The following is a 22,793-nucleotide window of genomic DNA, read 5'->3' as shown; positions in this document are numbered from 1 at the left end:
TATATGTTTCTGAGCATTTAAAAAGTTTGATTAATCTGATAATACTGATTCACCCCCCCTCTCAGTATTATTTCCAACATGTTCCTTTCAAATGTCGCAAATGCCATGAACATGGGCATCTATTCAGGGATTTCCCCTTAAACAAAATGGAAAGCAGAACTAAAGCTACCTCAGGGAAAGAAACTGAAAGCTTTAGCAAAGTGGGAAACAGAGGTAAAGGAGGGAGAAAGTACCAAAGAAAATCAACGAGGAAAAGCAACCAAGTCAGAATAAGTACAAGATACTAGAAGAAGAAGATGAGCAAGATAAAGCAAATCAAACTCTGGAGGTAAGCCCTGTGGAGAAGGAAAAGGAAGTGAGTATGGAGGACACACATGACAACAACCAACAAAAGGAGGATCTGCTGAACACTATGGAACTTGATAGGGACCAAGAGATGACCCCGAGCGAGGTGGGAACATAGGATCATGAACTGCAGGATATTCTTGATAGGGAGCATCTAGATCTGGAAAAATTCCTGGAGCAGGGAACCACCAAAGGAATGGATTCGCTACCACAAGAGGAGTTCAATAGAGTGCAACAGTTGTTCCTATGGAGAACTCGGGCAAAAGGTTCGGGAGTCAAAAGAAACCATGATAGTCAGGACAACGAAGGGGTGAAAACAATGAAGGCAGCATCGGGACTAGCTCCTAGGAACCCAGGTAGGAAAAGAGGTAGGAAAAAACAGAACGAGCTGCTGATAGAGTGTGGAAAACTCATGATCGATTCAGGTAAGATGAAAGACCTAACCAGTTACTCATTTACAAATCTTTCTTAATGAAGCTTACAACATGGAATATTAGGGGTCTAGGGAGTAAAAGGAAACAAAGGAATCTTAGCAATAGAATGAAAGAAGAAAAACCAGATATGATTTTTATCCAGGAAACAAAATGTTCAATAGAAAAAATAAGAGAAATTCACAGCAAATGGCTGACTAAATATGAATATCTATAAGTTAAAGCAAACAAAACAACAGGAGGAATTCTCACACTTTGGAACCCTCAGAAACTAGGAATCCTAGATGTTGAAGCATCTAGGAACTACTTATCAGTGGTGATTCAACCTTTGGGGGACAAGGAAGTTTATTTAATCACAAATGTTTATGGTCCATAGAAGCCTGAAGACAAACTAAGACTTCTTACTTCAATGGAGGATCTAAGAGACAAACATTCGGGCATCCCCTGGATTTTGGGAGGGGACTTTAATATGATTAGGTCCCTGTCAGAAAAAAAAGGGGGAACCAGAGCACTAGACAGAGACTCCATAGCATTTCAGAATTTTATAAACAATATGAGGCTAGTAGACATAGAGACAAGTAATGGCATCTTTACCTAGAATAACAAAAGGGGAGGAGAGTCTCAGGTGGCCTCAAAATTAGACAGATTTATTATCTCGGAGGACCTTATCCTAATAGGCCTTGACTTGTCAACGATGATACTCCCTTTTGGTGGCTCAGATCATTGGCATGTTCAACTTGAAGTGTATTTTATAGGAACTCCAAGAAACAGACCTTTCAGGTTTGAAAACATTTGGCTTACCCATCCAGACTTTATCAGCAATATTGAAAATTGGTGGACAGAGGATATGCAAGTTCAGGCCACTAAAATGTTCCTCCTACATAAAAGATTGAAACATATCAAAATCAAGCTTAAAGATTGGAATAAGAATGAGTTTGGCAACTTTTTTGAAGCCAAAAAAGTTGCAGAACGGAAGCTACATGAAATTAACCAGATCCTCATTACAGATGGCTTCAATGGGGGAAGAAAGGAACAAGTTGACAACCATCAATAGGAATGGGAAGAATTATGCAAACAAGAGGAAATATTCTGGAAACAGAAATCAAGGGTACAATGGTTAAAAGAAGGAGAAAGGAACACAATGTTTTTTAACAAATCTACCATGGATCACAGGTCTCATAATAGAATCTCAAAAATCAAAGATTCTCAAGGAAATCAACTCGATACCCACAAAGAAATAGAAGCTAATCTGGTTCAACATTTCAAAGGCATAGCAAAGGAACCTCTCTTAGACAGATCACAATTCATCAATGACTTTACAAAGCACATTCCTAAGCTTGTGACAAGAGAAGAGAATTATAATCTAAACAGGCCTGTGAATGAAGAGGAGGTCAGTGAAGTCATAAAAGAAATGCAAAATGGGAAGGCACCAGGTTCGGATAGTTTTAATGTTGACTTATTTAAAGCATGTTGGGGAATAATCAAGCAGGATATCCTCGAGGTGGTGGAGGACTCTAGGAAAAATAGAACTGTTTTGAGGGCACTCAATACCTCTTTCATATCCTTAATTCCAAAACAGGATAATGCTATGACACCAGACAGATTCAGACCAATAGCATTATGAAATGTGGTGTACAAAATAATTTCCAAAATAATAGCCAACAGGCTTAAACCCCTTCTTCCAACTCTTGTATCTGAGGAACAAACGAGGTTTGTGGAAGGCAGAAAAATTCTCAACAATATCATTCAAGCACATGAGGTGATTCACTCACTGATAAGAAATAGGCAGGCGGGAATGATTATGCAACTAGACCTAGAAAAGGCTTATGATAAGATAAGTTGGGCTTACATAAGGAGAGTTCTTATAGCATATGGATTTGACCATAACTGGGTAAGATGGGTGATGGCCCTTGTAACTACCTCTAGTTTTGCAATCCTGGTGAATGGTTCACCATCCAAGCCCTTTAATCCGACAAGAGAGCTTAGACAAGGAGATCCTCTCTCACCCTTCCTCTTTATTCTCATGATGGAAGGGCTAGGCAAAGCTATCAAATCTGCCAAAGAAGAAGACAAAATTCAAGGTCTCAAACTCACCATGAACGGAGATGCTTTGACCCATCAACAATTTGTGGATGATACTATGCTACATGGTACACCTACAGTTAGGGAAGCTCTAGCCTACAAACAAATCCTGAAAGACTTTGCAATGGTTGCGGGCACAGAGGTAAGCCTTACCAAATCAAAGATTTTCTTTTTTAATACTGACATTGCTATTCAGAGAAATATATCCAGAATTCTAGGCTTTCAAAGAGATATGCTACCCTCCAAATATCTGGGAGTACCACTAACTAATAAACCTCTGAGTAAGAAGGTGTGGGAGCCTGTGATTAATAATCTACATGACAAAATATGGAAATCGACAAGTAGGTCTTTGAACTTAGCAGGAAGACTTGTGCTCACAAAAGTTGTCCTACAAACTGTCCCCATCTTTATGCTTTCAGCCCTTCCAGCTCCTAAAGGAGTCATGCAACTATGCAAAAATATCCAAAGAGATTTTCTTTGGGGCAAAGGGGAAGAGAAAAAAAAATGGGCCTTGGTAGCCTGGGAAAAAATCTGTAAACCTAAGTCACATGGAGGTTTGGGACTGGATGATCTTGAAGTGTTAAACAAAGTTTTGGGAGCAAAACTATGGTGGAGATGGCTAAAAGATTCAGCTTCCCCTTAGGCCCAAATTTGGAAACATAAATATGAAAACAATTGGCAAGACAGGGATCACATTAGAATGTCTGGGATAATCAAAGACTCCCACATTTGGAACAAAGCATGGGAGAATAGAGCCATTGTTCATAAACACAGTTTCTAGGAAATTAGAGATGGAAACTTTGCATGGTTTTGGGAGGATAAGTGGCAACAGGAACCCAGATTGTTAAGAGAATAATTTGAAAATCTCAAGAACGATACTGACAACAAAAGGTTACTCAGAGTAAATGACTTCTGGGAGCAGGAAAAAAGTGAGGGAAAATGGAGGATATGGAAGAACCTGGTACACAGTGATGACTCCCCCTTGAAGGCACAGGCAGAAGCTCTAACAGCTATCCTGGAACAAAGAAAGATTCTGATATCAGCAGATTCAGACCAGCTAAGATGGGGCAATAACAATGAAGGCACCTTTAGCCTCAAAGAGGCCAAGCGCATAGCCCTTGGGCTTGACTTTCAAAACCCTGATTGGGTATGGAAGGACCTATGGTAGAACCAAAGCTGGTGAAGATCAAACTGTTCATGTGGTTAGTGTAGCATAAAAAAATTATAACCTGGGAAAACCTTAGGAAAAGAGGGGTAGCAGGTCCATCTAAATGCCGGCTATGTGAATTACAAGAAGAGACTATGGATCACCTTCTCAACCTCTGCCCTTTCACATCCACGTTGTGGAATTGGATCGCTTCAATATTCAGACAAATAGATAGGGACATGAGTAGCATTACCAACACCTTAAAGAAGTGGAGGAAAAAATTCTCTGATAATGAAACAGTAAACAAAGCTTGGGCTTTAACTCCAAGCTTTCTAATCTAAGATGTCTAGAAAAAACGCAACAACAGAATATTCAAAAACAGGAAAGGTTCTTCTCAAAGCATCATGGCACAGATTTTAAGACAGCTCAATGAGACAGTAGGAACCCTCATTAGAAACCCCCCTGAGAACCAACCTAAAGATTCTGATGTGCAGACACTAATACAATTGGGTCTGCAGGGGCTCACCCCAAAGGGCAAAAAAAAAATGCAAGCCACATAATTACTGATAAGGATTTCTGGCAACCTCCCCCTCAATGTTTTATGAAATGCAATCTTGATGGGGCCTTAAAGGGAAACCCGGGCAAGGCTGGTTATGGAGGAGTGATAAGGGATGAAAAGGGTTGTATAAAAATCATCTTTCATAGTAATTTGGGGAAAGTCACAAACAATATGGTAGAGCTCATGGCCCTAGAGCAATGTTTAGAAATCCTGAGGGACTCAAATCTTCATATCATTATAATTGAAGCCGATTCTGAATTGATTATCAATTCGGTTAACAAAATTTTCTATGGCTCAGATCCGGAAAAATTTTCGAGACATTGGAGGCTTCTACAAGTTTATCAAAGGATTCAATCCCACCTACAGAACATGAGAACACTGAGTTTCACTCATGTGTGTCGTACTGCCATCAAATTAGCAGACATCTTAGCTAATGAAGGCGTACTCTATGCTAAAAGCAACAATAAATATAAATGGATAGAGATCCCCCATGGTAGATTGAGGGAAGAGTGTCTCAGACAGGCGAACGCGGACCGGGAGCTCTATCAGAGCAGGGGATACTAGTAGGTTGTAGACTTCTGGAAACAGTTGAATTTAGTCCACATGAAACAGCAGTTCAGGGAGAGAATCGAAAAGAATGGCCGGTCCTTAGGCCGGAATATGTGCCTAGAATTCTACAATCCCAAGGTTCTCGGGCGGGTTTCAATTGACAGCACAAGTATTTACATGAATTTGAATTATACTATAGATCGCCTTTTCATTGGCTATGCAGGGAGCTTGGTTAAAGTGCGAGCAGGTAGGAGAAATAGCAGCAATCTTATCAATTCTGCGTGGCAAAGAGCAAGGTGGTTACCAAGCCAACCGAACCCAAAATCAACTTTAACAGTAGCTTTATCAGGCTTTGGGTCCGAAAGTAGTGTTAAATAGCGAGCAAGTTACTCAGACTGGCGGGAATCGCATGCATCTGGTGGATTTCGGACGGAATACATGTACGATCTGGGCAATTAGATTATCTTTTGTGGTTTCGACGTAATGTTTTTTGTGGGTCCTGGGCTTGGACAGTGGACCATAGGCTTGGTTTCCTAGGCTTTTTGTGGCCCACATCTCATTTGTACATTATGTAATATGGTTGTATTATCAATTTGAATAGAAGGTCCGATGCTTAATTCAGCAAAACAAACATATGAAGTTGGTTGATCAAATTCACTTGTTAATATTTACAATGGAATAAGAAAACATCTTTTATGTTATTTTGATTACAATTCTCTACTAGATATATGACAAAATTGATCAAGAAATATACCTAGAAAAATGTCAGAACTTCCAATAATTCCATCAAAATTTTTATCTATTTATTCATTAAATAAATATCCCATATACACACATATTAAATCATAATTTAAAAGTAGTTGTTACAATACCAACTTCTTAACCTTTAAGTTCATAAAAAATCACAACTATTTATGAATGCATTTATTAAAATAATTTCAAATATATAAATATAATTTCAAAGCAACCAAACAATTCTTTACCTTTTTAAAAATTCCATTAACCAAATTTAATTTCATTAAACACTATTTTATGTGTGAACAGCTTAATTGGCAACTAGGACAACCCTTAAACTACAAGTAATCAACAAACTACAAACAATTTCAATCTTTCCTCTAGACATCTAATATCTTTATGACACCAATAATTTTGAGAAATAATAATATTATTTTTTCCTATTTTAACTTAAATCATTTTTTTATATATAATAATATTTATTTCATCTTAATTACAATAATTTTTTACATTTAACATAATAATCATTCACTAAACACCCAGATGCGGGTGACATGCTACGGAATTAATGCATTTACTGAAGGATGGCGGTGAGGGGACGGGCCACTTGTCTGATGGCGCCCCTCCCCATATCTCCCTCAGGCGCCTTCAAGACTCTCTGCAGGCTGTATTCAATACAGGTCCGGATCGGCAAAAAGGTATTCATTGTTGGGTTATGGAGTTACCTCGTTTCATTCCTGCACCATCTCCCCTGCTCTGTTGCATCTGTCCGCCTCAGGCCTATGAGCCCAGCCTTCGCACTGCAACTGGCCGTCACTGCTGGATTGTTTGCTGTGCGGATTTTGGTAATGGGTTTCATCACTCTCATTCGGCTCTCTGCATTCTAATCTCTGCCCAGAACTACCCTGTTTCGCCTCACATTCCCTCTGCTAGTGCTCCCTCTGTCATTGTCCCTCCTGTCACTGCTCCTGTTGCGTGCTCAGCCAGCGACATCAGCATGGTTAGGCACCGAATGAGAAGTCGTAGGGGAGGTACCAGGGGAGGTAGTTCTCGTCCTCTGGTTGAGTGCACCACCTCCTCTCCCTTCCCTGAACTGCATCACCCTCCAATTCTTGGGGAGGGTAGATATCCTAATACCAGACGTGGGCAACGTTGGGCTCGTTCTTCTGAGGTTTCTCATGGCGACTTTGTTGTCCACTCAGATAATTTTCCTCTGCCCCTTCTACCCGCTCCCCACTCTGCCCAATTCAAGTTCTGTAGCTCCCTGAATAGGACTGTCATTACTGCTACTGTGTCCATCTTATTCTCTGAAGAAAACACTCAAACAGTCTCTCAGGTTGACAATTCCAACTTGCCGCAGGAGGTTGCTCCCAGATGTAGTATTTGTAGGGATACTGGTAAGAATGGCATGGATGATAGCCTCTTCACCTTGCATGGTCTGAACTTCGGTGGCATTTGGCATGGTGAAGGGGGCAGCTCTGCAGCCATGCACCCCTCTGGTGGTTCGAGTCATGAAGGGTATACCACGCAAGTTGCACCTGGCGACGGGGGTGAGACTCACGGCGGCGGCGGAGGAGAGCCACACGACAGCATTTCCAAGGACGTGGCGGATGAGTGGGCATGCCCAATCATCAAGGAACCCATCCCGGATGATTTCATCTGTTATGACGTGGCTTCCAGGTAGGAGGATGTGGCAGACAGAGAATCGACAGAGGCTGCCTGGAGTAAGCACGTGGCTGGCTGTGGCTGCCCAAGTGTTTTTTAACTGGTCATTTTGTTTTTTGATAGTTTTGCTTGGCTTCTGGTACCCTATCATGGTAACATCTTGCTGTCTTTTGTGGGGTCTGGACTCAAGAATTGCTACCATTTTTGGAGTTTATGCTCTCGCTGGACTGGTTTCCCCAATGTTGGGGCAGTCCAGATTTTGTTGATATTTTACGATAAACTTGGTCGAGGCTTTGTCCTCTTTGTATTTTTCTGTACATATTAATAGACTACTTTTACGTAGAAAAAAATAATCATTCACTAAACAACAATTGCTACCTATTACACTTATTCTTTATAATGTAATGTGAAATGCCTATTACACTTATTCTTTATATGAAATTTATTTAAAAATTAAAAACACTTTTTTAAAGTAACAATCACTTAAAAGAGACTTTCAATTAACTAAACTTTTCCTTAGGATTTGATGTGGATTTGAAAGTAACATATGTAGAAAATCTGTTGTGTAGGTTAACCGATAATGCAATATAAATCAAAGCAGAATATTATAACTTACTTCTACTATCAATTTGTGGAAGCTTAAAGATCGAGCTAAACCAGAAGAAGAAGAATCAATCGCACAATACACATAAAAATACTTTGGGGAAAGCTTCAGCTAAAAAACCCCACTATCTGTATTATCATACAAGGTGGAAATACATAGGAATTATACAAAGCCTTAGCTCTCACAGCTAGCCAGCTCTAAGTACAATCTTCACAGAGCTCTAAGTACAATCTTCACAGATGCTCACAGGCAATCTTGGCTTCTCTCAAACCTTCTCCTCTGCCCTCCAAACTCCTATTTCCTTGCGTTGTTCCTCGATTTACCAAGTGGATGATCTCCTGATCTCACACACTGTCAGAACTGCGCAATCCTCAAGGAATGATTCCTTCTGCATGCATGAGTTTTCTTTATAGGAAAACACATGCAACTGATAGTACATTGTCCTTGTCTTTAATCTCAACTAGGTCTTTCTCATGATAGAGATGCATGAGTTTCTGATGAGGGAATCTTCATTTAACTGGAGTACACCAGTTGACTGCATGCATGCATCAACTAACTGTTAACTCTCTATTAGTTCCTCAAACAGTTTGGAACTAATTTAACTGGACTTAACTCAATAAACTAAGTTAACTATTACAACTCAAATATAACCCAATCTTATCTCCTTAATTTAAGGGATAACTCTTGCATGACTTCAAAAAGACTTCTAACTTGAATTTCTCCAACTAATTAAGTCAAAAATACTTAATTAATTATTTCCAAGTCGCTGTTAAGACTAAATTCGATTTTAATTTACAATTTAATTTAAGGAAAAATTAAATTGAAATATTATTATTGCTACATTTCAACAACATAAATATGATAAAACTTTGATCCAAAAGTATCCTGCGCCCGTAAGATTATTTAATGACTTTGTTTTTAGGATTCCACGTGGATTTGAACTATTTGTGAATATATGTGAATGACAATGGAATAACTAAATAGCATGACAACTTTATTGTTATATTTCAACGTACGATAATATTTTTAACTAAAATAGCATGACAACTTTATTGTTATATTTCAACTTACGATAATGCTTGCAAGGAGAGATATGTGTTTTTATTATTTGTAAATGTATTTGGATCCTCAATTGTATGACTAAAAGTAATTGTTTGATAGCTTTAGTGTTATATTTCAAATTACAATAATAATCTATCAGATTCATGGATAACAAAAAATATTTGTATGTTGTGGTTTTTTATTAAATTTTTTACATATACAAGTTGCACTATAGGTCTTCTCTTTCTCTAGTTTAATGCAACTCATATATTTGTCAGATGAAAAGAGATGTACTCTCTTTATCATTAGATGAATAATATAACGTTAGGATATATATATATATATATATATATATAAATTATTCTTTTAAAGTAATATAAAAAAAATTAACTAAATACATAAATATATTATATAATTTATTTTGTACATTAATTTTAATAAAAGAAATTTTAAAATAATATTTATTTGATAATAGTAAAACAAATATAATAGTTTAGAAAAGAAAAGAAAAGAAAATATTACTTACAGATGAAAATATAATCTAAATAAATTAATAAATCTATTTCAAGTTTAAAGTTTATTAAAAATAATTATTTAAATTACACTGAAATCTTTAACAATATAATTTTTATTTTTTTGAAATTTGATATAAAGTAAGATATTATGTAAAAAACAATTTTTATTTATTTTTATTTTATGTATCAACTATAATTTATAACAAAAGTACTCTCCAAGGACTTAATTTGTCTTAATTTTTAATAAATTAGAAACTATTTTTTATGATATGTATATTTCATTAACATTTAAAATAACTTAATTGATAATAAAATTACTAAATAATTTTTTGATATAAAAATTTATCAATAAATAAATTTAAAATAACATCCATATATTTTATTAAAATTTGGAAATGAGTTAATTACAATTATTGTGTTATTTCTCTTCCCATTTTCCTATTTACCTTTTTTTTTTTTGTAAATAAACGCATAAATTTTTATTATTATAATTGCTTATTTTTAATTTTCCCATTTAACCTTTTTTTTAATTTATTATTATAAAAAATTATTTATACACATGTTCAGTAAGTGCACTTTTCTTTTTTCTTTTTTTAGTGTGGTTCACAAACACCCTGGTCAGTGAGTGGTGGCTATGTCCACGGAAAAAATCTGGGCTAATCGCCCCTCAGCCTACTGGCAAGACCTAACCCCAAGGGCTTCGCACAGAATCGACTCTGTGACCTCCCGATGGCGAGGCACGGTTTTTGACCAACTGAGCTAACCCTTGGGACTTGAGTTCAGTAAGTGCACTTAGTTACTCTCATCGTAGTAATTAGAATATATTAAATTTATAATTTTATGGTTTCATAAAATACTAACATTTATTATGTATAAGTATTGATAAAACATAATTATATACTTGCAAAAAAAATTATATTTCCAAAATAAATTATTCCCAATTTTCTTTTCAAATTTTTAAATAAAAATATAATATTTTTCTAAATATTATGTTGAGAAATATTTGGCAACATAAATATGATTGTTAAATTGTGTAGGGTGTAATTTGAGGTATAGCCACCATGCAATATCATAAACTTAAACTTGACCATGCATTATCATAAACGTAAGCTCCAAGGCAAATGTTCACTAAACAATACAAACCCACACCAATCCCACGTCTAGTCCCCTTTCTATATATGGGCTTACCAATTTAAAAAATTACAAAAATAAAATTACTTCCCTTGAGTTTGACAAACAATTAAATCAATTAATGAACATATTTATCCCTAACTAACCTGACACAAAACCCTTCTATATATGGGCTTACCAATTTAAAAACTTACAAAGTAACATTACTTCCCTTGAGTTTGGCAAACAATTAAATCAATTAATGAATATATTTATCCCTAACTAACTTGATTTTGGCAAAATTAACACATTGGTCTCAACGAGTTTGTTGGATGTGATTTTGTGTCGAAATATTGATTGTTGATATCATTTAAAATATTTTCTTTGGTTGTGTTCCTATGTTAGATTACAACAAAGCAAGTAATATCGAACAGGCTGTGGCTGATAAAAAAATTGCCATCTATGAATTGTAAAGTTCAGTGTTTTTATCCATTGGAATTTATATTTCTTTATTTTCAAATTTTTTATCATTAAATAAGATTAAAATAATTGTATTTCAAATTTTAGGACGAATCAATACTATATATATAACTAACCATATACATTTATTAATATATATTTAATTTACATTAATTGATATTAACATACACAGTTGACTTAATATATATTCGTTATATTATTTAGTTATTATTTAATTTTAATTCATTTTACAATTTTATCATTGTTTGGAGTACTTTTTATAGCACATAATGAGATCAAAAGATTTTACTTAAGCTAAGGTAAGGCAGAGGGAATGCTAGCGAAATCAGTTTATATTATGCATGTTTTTCATTTTTCTTGAGAGCATCATCTTCGCTCACTATTTTGAAACCAACTATTGAAAGAAAAGTCCTTAAAAAGGAGTATAATTATTAGCTACAAACAAAACTATGGTCATTAAAAAGGGGTATAATTATTAGCTACAAACAAAACTATGGTCATGGTCATGGCGAAGTGAAAAGTATAACTCTAACTACATGAGCGGTTCATAATTTATCCATTTACCATCATTAAAATTACATATGACCCTTAGAAAGGGCATATCCTTATCAGTGTTAGATATTAAATAATTTTTAGTTAAAATAATTTAATATATCAATCAATTTCTTATTTACAAGTATATGTTTACATTAATTTAATTCAATCCATTTGTATTTATATCTGTATTTAGTTGTTAATATTTAATATATTAATTAATTTAATTTAACAACATAGGTTTAAGTTAATATATTAAATGTTTGATCTTATAAAGCAAAACAATTACCATAGCAGTGATTGTCTATTGATAGTAAATTTGAAAAATAATTAATAACATAACCATAATTCATCAAAGTAGTTTATACATTAGTTAGTTATAAAAATTAAATTAGTAAATGTTTAAAGAAATATTTTCTAGTACATTTGATATAGTTAGAATATTTTTTTATATAAAAACTATTTAAATGATAAAATTATAAATTATAAATATCACAAAAAATATTATTAATAATACGTAATAATGTAATATTATAAATAAAAATGAGTAAAAATATAATTTATTAAACATGGTATTATTTTTTATTAAATTGAAAATAAAAAAAGCATAACTAGTTTTCACATAAATCTTAACCGTTTATCTTTGATTATTATTAAAATTAGAGTAACTATATATAAATTAAATGGCTTACAGAAGAAGAAGGAAAAAAAAAAACAACAACAACAACAACAACTTAATTAAATTAGAACTTCATTATTATTACTATTATCATTGGTTTTAAGAAGGTTTAATATATGATTTAAACATATATATGTACATTTTAAAATACATGTAATGAGATATTTAATGATGTAGATTAATCTCACTTTGTATGAAGATTCCTAACCTATAAATAGACTTTGGTACAATACCATGGCTTGCTAATAGCGCATGCTCTAGAGTCTTTAACTTGTGTTTATATGTGTGTGTGTGCTTTTTTAATTAACTAATTTAATTAAAAAGGAAGAAATGGCTTAACTACTTTTTCAATATCACATGCTTAAGAAACTTATAACTCATTTTATATGCCATTTCTTTAATTAATTAAATTAAAAGAGAAAAATAGTCATAATTCTTTGGAGATAAATCTTAAATATCTTAAATTTTTATTTTACATATTAAGTATCTTAAAAAAAAAAAATATTGACTATGAAAACCCAGCTTTCAAATGTAGAATCTGTAGACAAACAGGGCATCTTCAAAATATATGTCTGAAAGCCAAAAAAGACAATGTCAGAAGGAAGAAGAATGGGAAGCAGCCAAAGGGATGGTATTTCCATCCACCCCAACAGGAAGTGGAGGAGATGAAGCTGAGGAGGAATCCCCACAACCAGGCATCAACCAGACATCACAAGTACCACCACAACCAGGGATCAACCAGACATCACAAGTACCACCAGAGAAGCAGGGGACTTCCCACAGGAACCCAAGGAAACTCAGGACAATTAGGTACAAACAACATCCATGCGAGAAGCTATGGAAACCAGTGAGTATAGACGTACCCACACTTGTACCCACACATCAACACTTTAGATTCAGACAAGGACAATGCAAGGCCTGGTCGTGGCAACCAGCGTGCACTTGACTCTTCTTGACCATCCCAAGGCGGATTGCGCAAGGTGGAAAAAAAGAAAGGGAGAAAAACCTAGGTTTGTATCCCCTTTTGTATATTAGTTTCCCTTTTATTTCTGTATGTTTCAACCTATCATCAGTCATGGACTTGATGTTGTTATGAATCTTTGAAAATGTAACATGTGATTTTATTTACGTCTTTTTCATGGAAAAAAAAATATCTTAAAATTTTAATTGTTAAAATCTTCTCCAATTTTTTTCTTCAAAATATATGGAAAAAGATGCCATAAAATGACCATTTCATTTATTAATTAAATAAGACAAATATAATTGTCATCCAATAACTAAACTTTTTAACATATATTCTACAAAATGAATTAACCATATATACCAGCTATAACGTGTCTAGTCCTTATTTAAATGTAAAAACTAATTCATAGTTTTTAAATTTCAATAATTAAACACTATAGACAACTTTGTTTTTTATATATGTTGGAGATCAGATGCACAGCAAATAATAAAACATATACACAGCCATAAAATCATGCATAGGAAACACAGAAATTTAACGTGGTTCACCTAACCAATCTGGGCTACGTCCACCAAACATAGTCATCGGTAATTCTTTATTAATCAAACAAGAGATTACATAAATCAAATCCTCACAAACTCTCACACTACAAAAAACAGTCCGTATGGATACCTGTTTTATAGCAAGGAGAATCTAACTGCCTCATAAATCCTCTCACATCAAATTTAGGATGCATTAACTCCCTCCCAACAACCTGGAGCTAATCTAGCAACCAATTCCTATTGTTGTCACACATTAGAAATTTTTGCCTAATTTATGAAACAGAAAATCTCAACAATCTCCACCTTGACAACAATTACCCCGATGCCCTGTTTGTTTATTATTTTATCTTTTCTGCAAGCCAAGAGAAGCCAAACACCAGCGTAGCTTCTCCAACAAAACTGGTTTCGTGAACATGTCTGCACAGTTTTCCTTTGTATGCACCTTTTCAAGAGAGACTCCCCTTTCAGTGATAACCTGTCTTACAAAATGGTAGTTAATTGGAATATGCTTTGATTTACTATGATAGGCCGGATTCTTAGCCAAATGTATTGCACTTTGACTATCACAAAGTAACCTGATGTTGTCGTGTAACCTACCAAACTCACCAAGCAAACCTTTCAACCAAACCGCCTCTTTGCAAGCATGCGAAGCAGCAATGTATTCTGCTTCAGTAGTGGATAAAGAAACAATGTTCTGTAGCTTTGACATCCAGCTTATAGCTCCACCTGCAAGAGTAAAGACATACCCTGAAGTTGACCTTCTCTTATCCAAATCACCTGCAAAATTGGAATCAACATATCCGCAAACAAATTCACTACTGACTTATTGTAAGTGATACAATAACTACTTGTGCCTCTCAGATACCGAAGCACCCATTTCACTGCTGACCAATGTTCTTTACCCAGATTTGCCATGTACCTGCTGACAACCCCAACAGCATGTGAAATATCTGGTCGCGTACACACCATCGCATACATTAAACAACCTACTACATTAGCATATGGAATTCAAGACATAAATTCCTTTTCTTCATCTGAATTAGGACATAAACTCGAAGAAAGCTTGAAATGGGAAGCGAGAGGGACTGAAACAGGCTTCACGTTATTCATACCAAACCTCAAAAGTATTTTCTCAATATACTTTTGTTGTGATAGCCATAGCTTACCATTGCTTCTATCTCTGAAAATCTCCATGCCCAAAATCTGTCTTGTTGCTCCTAGATCTTTCATATCAAACGTCCTTGCCATCTGAGCCTTCAACCTGTTGATTTCTTCTATGCTTTTGCTTTCTAAAAGCATATCGTCAACATACAATACCAAGATAATGAATATGCCATTTTTAAATTGCTTAAAATAAACACAATGATCATATTCACTTCTAACATATTTCTGACTCAACATGAAAGAATCAAACTTCTTATACCACTGCTGAGGCGGCTGCTTCCGGCCATATAATGAATTCTTGAGCCTACAGAAAAATTTCTCATTGCGATGCTGAACAAACCCTTCCGGTTGTTCCATATAAATTTCCTCATCTAAGTCACCATGTAGAAATGCAGTCTTAACATCTAATTGCTGCAACTCTAAATCAAGCAAAGCCACTAATGCTAACACAATTCTAATTGAAACAATTTTAACCATTGGTGAAAAAATCTCATGAAAGTCAATACCGGCTTTCTGAGAAAACCATTTTGCAACCAGCCGCGCTTTGTACCTGTCTTCCGTATCATTCACACCCCGTTTCAGCTTGAAAACCCATTTACACCCCACAGTTTTCCTGTCTTTCGGAAGCTCAACCAGATCCCATGTGCCGTTCTTATCCAAGGCCATCATTTCGTCCTTCATGGCTGCTTTCCACTTATCACTTTTCGAACCTTCTATTGCTTCCTGATAGCACAGAGGTTGATCGTCATTAGCAGTAAATGCAACAGAAGTGACATAATCATCATACCTTCTCGGTGGCCATTTGATTCTTGTCGACCTCCTTAATGATGTTTCTGGCACTTCCTCGATTGGCTGACTACCATCTATAGGAACTTCTTGATGACCAGTATCTAAAACCTGTTCATGATCTATACCTGAACCCTGTTCATGTTCTGATTCTGAAACTTGTTCATGAATAGTATCTGAACTATGGTCATCATGATTATCATTAGAAATGCTATCAAACTGAATGTGCTGAAAATCAGATACATCATCATGTTTCAATCTACTATCTACATCTAACTGTACAAGAGAGGATTCATTAAAATTTACATCTCTGTTGATGATGATTTTGCGGGTAGTAGGATCCCACAATCTATATCCCTTTGTTCCAACACCATACCCAACAAAGATATACCTTTTCAACTTTGGATCTAGTTTAGTTCGCTGATGTTTAGGCACTAGAGCATATGCATCACAACCAAACATTTTGAGTTTAGAATAGTCACAAGGGTGTCCTTTCCATACCTCTTGCGGAATCTTGCAGCCTATCGCCGTTGATGGAGATCGGTTTATCACATAACAAGTTGTTGCCACTGCTTCCGTCCACAACTCCTTTTGCAACCCGGCGTTACTCAGCATACTCCTTGCTCTCTCTAGAAGAGTCATGTTCATGCGTTCAGCAACTCCATTCTGCTGAGGAGTATAAACCGTGGTCTTATGTCTCTCGATCCCTGCATCCTTGCAATAGCTGTCAAACTCCTTGGAAGTAAACTCACCACCATTGTCAGTTCTTAAACATTTTATTGTTCTACCAGTGTTGTTTTCTACCAATGCTCTAAACTGCTTGAAAACTGAAAAAACATCAGACTTCCTTTTCAACATGTAGACCCACACTTTCCTAGAAAAGTCATCAATGAATGATACAAAATAAGACGAACCACCATATGAAGTTGTAGGAGCTGGACCCCAAACATCTGAATGGATATAATCAAGTATGCCTTTACTAGTATGTTTGCCTGTTTTAAACTTTTGTTTACTTTGTTTTCCAAACAGACAATGCTTACAGAAATCTAACTTTCCAGACTTTAGATTTGGAAGTAACTTGCGATCAGCCAAAATTTTTAACCCTCTTTCACTCATATGCCCCAATCTTTGATGCCATAAGTGAATGGAACTACTGTCATGTTCAGACACCGTAGACACATAATCTGACCCTGTACTTCCTTCTAACTGAAATAGATTTCCTACCTTCTTAGCTTTCATAACTAGTAAAATACCTTTGTAAATTTTCATTACTCCACCTTGAATTACAGTTTTATATCCATTTGAATCAAGTGCTCCTAATGAAATCAAATTTTTTCTTAAATCTGGTACATGCCTCACATCAGTTAATATTCTAGTTGTCCCATCAAACATTTGTAGTTGTATGCTCCCAATCCCAACAATATTACATGTTACATCATTACCCATGTACACCACTCCATCATTAATTGATTTATATGTCTTAAACCATTCTTTATGGATACACATGTGGTTTGATGCACCGGAATCTAACAACCAATGTTGACCTTGATTTGACACATTAACTGATAATACTTCATCACTCATACCTAAACCAGATGTCGAACCTGTATCTGTCGTATTTGCCTCCTTCTTTTCTGTCGAAGAATCTGCTTTAGAAGTTTGCTGTTGTCGCTTCCAACAGTCCTTCTTTAAATGCCCTAATTTGCCACAAAACCAACACTTTAGCTTACTCTTCTTCCCTTTCGACTTTGAACGTGAGTCGCTCGGCCTCCTGGAGTGTCTTTCTTTCGAACGTCCTCTAACCATCATAGCTTCTGATGTAGAGGTTTCAGAATGCGACCTTCTCCTTGTTTCTTCCGATAATAAGGATGCAACTACATCATCAAACTCAATAGATTCTGATGAACTAAGACTTATAGGAGTAACAAAATGATCCCATGATTCGGGCAATGAGCACAATAAAGTAATAGCTTTATCCTCGGATTGAATATTTACCTCTATACTTTGTAATTGCACAAGAAGAGTATTAAAAGCATTTAAATGATCAGCAATCGATGTACCTTCCTTCATTCGCAAACTGTACAACTGTCGCTTCAGGAGAATCCTATTGGTTAAGGATTTGGTCATGTACAGTTTCTCTAGTTTCGTCCACAAACTAGCAGCTGTTGTCTCCAACACGATATTAAACAGGACATCATCAGCTAGACATAATTGAATAGCACTTATCGCTCTTTCATCCATCTTGGCCCACTCATTATCTGTGATGTTGTAAGGCTGTTTGGATTTTCCCAACAACGCCTTTGCCACACCATGTTGGACAAGCAAATCATACATCTTCACCTTCCAAATCTCGAAATTATTTTTGCCATTAAACTTCTCAATTTCAAACCAGGCACTCTGAGTTTTCGCCATTTTGTATCAGCAAAAAACACAATAATCTCCAAAATCAACTTTAAATACCAGCAATTAAAAAACTGCCAATGCCTTATATGCCTTTGCTATTTAAAAAAAAACTTTCAAATCGACTGCTCCACGACGACCCATTTGTAAATGATTTTGCTTCTTTTTAAAAGACCAATTTTCAAGCAAAAATCACCGAATGTGGTTTGCACTAAACAAATGAAACTGTTTGGAGCCTCCCTACGCTTTTCACTATTAATCAGACTTTTCTTGCTTTATTAATGGCATCCCAAAAATTTTTACAGAACTTACACTATTAATCGGATGCTTTATAAGAGCCTCCCTAAGCAGCACGTAATTTGAATTGTATGCGCTACATCACAAATATATTCTACATGTACTCTCTAAGACGATACCTCTACACTCTTTGAATAGAAATTCTCTCACTCGAAGCTTCTCATTAGAAACGTTTCTCTTGATTGATATGCACTGCGATGAATTTCTTATTGAAATAAATGGATACTTCAACTCTTTATTGCGTTCACTTTCAAAATGGTGGCTCTAATGGTTTGATTAATATGACCTGCGATGAATTTCTTATTGAAATAAATGTATACCTAAACTCTTTATTGCGTTCAACGCACCAGGCACAGCGCCAATAACCAAACCACGCACCTCCACGCAGTTTGAACAACAGTGTGTACCATTCGACGCACCTGCAACCTCCACGCGCGCTGGCGTTTCACCTCAACACACGCAGCAATCTCCAGCACTGGTCATACGCACCAGCAACCTTCACGCGCACTGGCGATTCACCTCATCTTCCACACGCAGGCTTTACTCAGCAGCTCCTTCAGCACGCAGACTCCAGGACGCCACGCACAGCAATTAGCAGCACCAGCACTCCAACATTGCTCTGATACCACTTATTGGAGATCAGATGCACAACAAATAATAAAACATATACACAGCCATAAAATCATGCACAAGAAACGCAGAAATTTAACGTGGTTCACCCAACCAATCTGGGCTACGTCCACCAAACATAGGCATCGACAATTCTTTATTAATCAAACAGGAGATTACATAAATCAAATCCTCACAAACTCTTACACTACGAAAAACAGTCCGTATGGATACCTGTTTTATAACAAGGAGAATCTAACTGCCTCATAAATCCTCTCACATCAAATTTAGGATGCATTAACTCCCTCCCAACAACCTGGAGCTAATCTAGCAACCAATTCCTATTGTTGTCACACATTAGAGATTTTTGCCTAATTTATGAAACAGAAAATCTCAACAATATAAAATTTAATTTAAAATTAAAACGCTTTTTAAAGTAACAATCGCTTAAAACAAACTTTAAATTAATTAAAGTTTGCCTTATCCAATCTCATAAAGCCGAAGAGGCTCCTTTTCCCCGCCCTAATTCAATGACGGGGTCAATCAAAACAAATATATATCCTCAATAGATTTATTGTCCAACACGTTTTCCAATTTTTTAATTAGCGACATGTAGCCATTCCACGTGTGCAGTAGATAACGCAGAGTGTGCTTTTCTTCACGTAGCTGGGAATTCCAATTTTGTAATCACAACATTCCACGACTTTTCCATTTTTTTTAGTACGAAAAAAAAGCATGACCTTATATTAATATAAAATATATTTACATAAGAGATGTGCTATAAAGAGCAATGAGCAATAACATATTTCTATAGCTGGAATATTTTGCTGATAAGATAAAAACCGATCAGGATCATCATAGAAACATATGAAATAAAATTCTCTGTATCAAAATTTGGATCAGAAAGATAGACAGACAACGAGGAGCCAAATACACATATATATACCGGTCCCAACACTCATGGGTCAGGGGATAAACAACGTACCTATATGTGAAAGCAGAAGGCGATGATTCAAGAGAAAGCAAAAACCAGTAGAAAGCTAGGTACCTGGAAGGGTGAAATCTTCTATCAGATATATTGAGTCTTGTATTTGTACCTCCATTTTCCATATACCAGGATCTATTGCAAGGCCCTTCTTTGCCAAGTTGTCTGCCTGAGAATTCGGAGACTTGTCCACATGGCTGATTGTCGGATTACTGTTCCATACCATTTTTATCCTATTAATCCATCCAGTGAGTATGGGATTCTTGTTTATTAGCTTACCTGAAGCCAATCCTATTATTTTATTGGAATCCCCATATATCAGCAACGATTGAATATTCAGAAAAGCGCTGATCTGAAGAAGGCCCGCCAAGGCCATAGCCTCGGCCTTATTGTTTGTACCATGACCACCATTCCAAAATATGGAGTAATGAAGATCTTCAGACATCGATATAAATACACCACATGCACACGTGTCTCTTTGTGCAGCTCCATCAAAAAATGCCCTTGGATAACCCATCAACCTCATTGAATGGTTCCCTAGAATGTTAGATTTTCCTGATGACAACTTTTTAGGAATGGAATAATACATCGAAGTGATCTATACTAACAGAGGCAAATTTGTATCTTTCCCATCTCAGAATATGGCATTGTTCCTTTTCTTCCATATTGTCCAGAAGAGCAAGAGGGGAATAGATCTGTGAGAGACTTACTATGAGCTCCACCAGCTTATGGCCACTTGGACATCTGAGTGATCCACCAGATGAATATCAAAGAAATCTGCAAGTTCCTTCCATAACTGATAAGTATATCTGCAAGTAAGAAAAATATGATTGCTGCTATCTTCCCCATTTTTACAAAGGAGGCATATACTAGGACCTGACCAATTCCTTTCTTGGAGATTCTCCCAGGTTATGATTTTGTTATGAAATACGAACCAGGAGAAATGTATGATTTTTTTGGGCACCCCAGTATTCCACAAAGTAGTGGGAAAGATGTGCTGAAAAGGGAGTGGAATAGACCTTGTCAGAACTAAATATATGTCTTTGACTTTTAATTAGTCCCATCTCTTTACACCTCTCCATGTAAGATGATCCTTTCCTTCAGAATTTCATATTCCAGAGCCCCTGATTGATATCACAATACTGTCTCACTGTTGTGCATAAACTTCGCTAAGGCCCAAAGATTGAAAATTCTTCCATATAGGAATGCCCCCCTACCAGTCTTCAATTAGTTGGTTCCAGGAAAAAATTCTAGATCTATGCAGAGCCATTAGGATAGAATGTGGAATGATAAAATCCTCCCCCGGGCCAGTGATATGATCATAACCTGTAAACACATCTTTCCCATTTTGGACATTCCAGAATAAATTCTTAAGGAAGAAGGATTCTATTCTGCGAAAACTTTTCCAGATCGTTGATCCCTGTAATTTCCCAATTGTGCCTTCTCTATACCAAAATGTAAGGTATTTATTCTTCATGTACTTATTTCTGATAGTGGCACTCCAAAAGCTGTCCCCATTAATGCTCCTCCAAATGGATTAACATAAGAGGGCCTTACCAAAGTTCCTAATGTTCATGATGCCCCATCCTCCCAGGATCTTAGGAAGGGAAATTTTCGAAACACTGGTCAGATGATATTTGCTTTTATGCTTTCCTCCTCCCCATATAAAATTTTCCATAAGCCTATTCAGATTAGCAATGATACCAGAGGGAAAATAGAATAAGTGGGCCCAATACACAGTAATCTGGGCCAGAACCGCTCTGCCTGCTATGGAAAGGCATTTGAACTCCCAACCTTCAATTCTTTTATAAAACCTATCTGACAACCACATCCAGTCAGCGTTTTTGTAACCTTCAGGTCTAAGATGAAAACCCAGGTATTTAAAGCCCTCCTTTAAAGATTTTGATCCAATATTAAACAGAGCTGACAGAAAGTCCAAAGATTCCCTATCTTCAACTTCCAAAAAAAAAAAAGGAAGGAAGATTGTCCTTCATTAATAAAGATTCCTGAAGCTTTTTGAAAATTTCTAAGAATGCCATGAATGCATTTCCAAGATAGTCTACATATCATCCCAAAAATCATGATATCATCAACAAATAGGCCATGGGAGATATAGGAACCACGACATATCCTGATAGGTCTGAATTTATTTTCTTTGACCGCACCATTGATGTGTAGACTAAGTGAATCCATTGCAAGGATGAACAGAAGTGGAGACAAAGAACAGCCCTGACGAAGACCCCTGGCAGCTACAAAAGAATTTGTAGGGAGACCATTAATGAGTACAACAAAATTTACATTCTCCACACAGGGTATGATCCATTCAATGCATTCATATTTTAGGCCATTCTTACAAAGAATGCATCTAAGAAACCCCCAATCTAGGCTATCATATGCTTTCTTCAAATCCAATTGCAAAATGGTTGCATCTAGCTTTTTTTGATGTAAGGAATGTAAACACTCTTGAGTATTGGCCACAGCGTCAATGATATTCCTATTCTTGAGAAAACCATGCTGTTCTAAAGAAATATGATTTGACAGGATGCCTCGGATTCTATTAGCGATTATTT

The 22,793-nt window shown here is 36.0% G+C and overlaps 1 protein-coding gene across 1 annotated transcript; it reads right to left on the bottom strand.

The window, feature by feature from the left end:
* Positions 1–20,278: 20,278 nt before the first annotated feature.
* On the bottom strand, positions 20,279–20,740 carry LOC149267301 (uncharacterized). Its single transcript, XM_089410738.1, has one exon. The coding sequence runs from the start codon at positions 20,738–20,740 to the stop codon at positions 20,279–20,281; it is 462 nt and encodes a 153-aa protein (XP_089266864.1).
* Positions 20,741–22,793: the final 2,053 nt, after the last annotated feature.

Source organism: Pinus tabuliformis, chromosome 6 (genome assembly GCF_031772625.1).
Source record: "Pinus tabuliformis cultivar Carrire ecotype Pingquan chromosome 6, CPIR1, whole genome shotgun sequence".
Taxonomy (NCBI): Eukaryota; Viridiplantae; Streptophyta; class Pinopsida; order Pinales; family Pinaceae; genus Pinus; species Pinus tabuliformis.
Note: the sequence above shows the minus strand (reverse complement) of the source record. Positions and strands in the feature narration are given on the sequence as shown.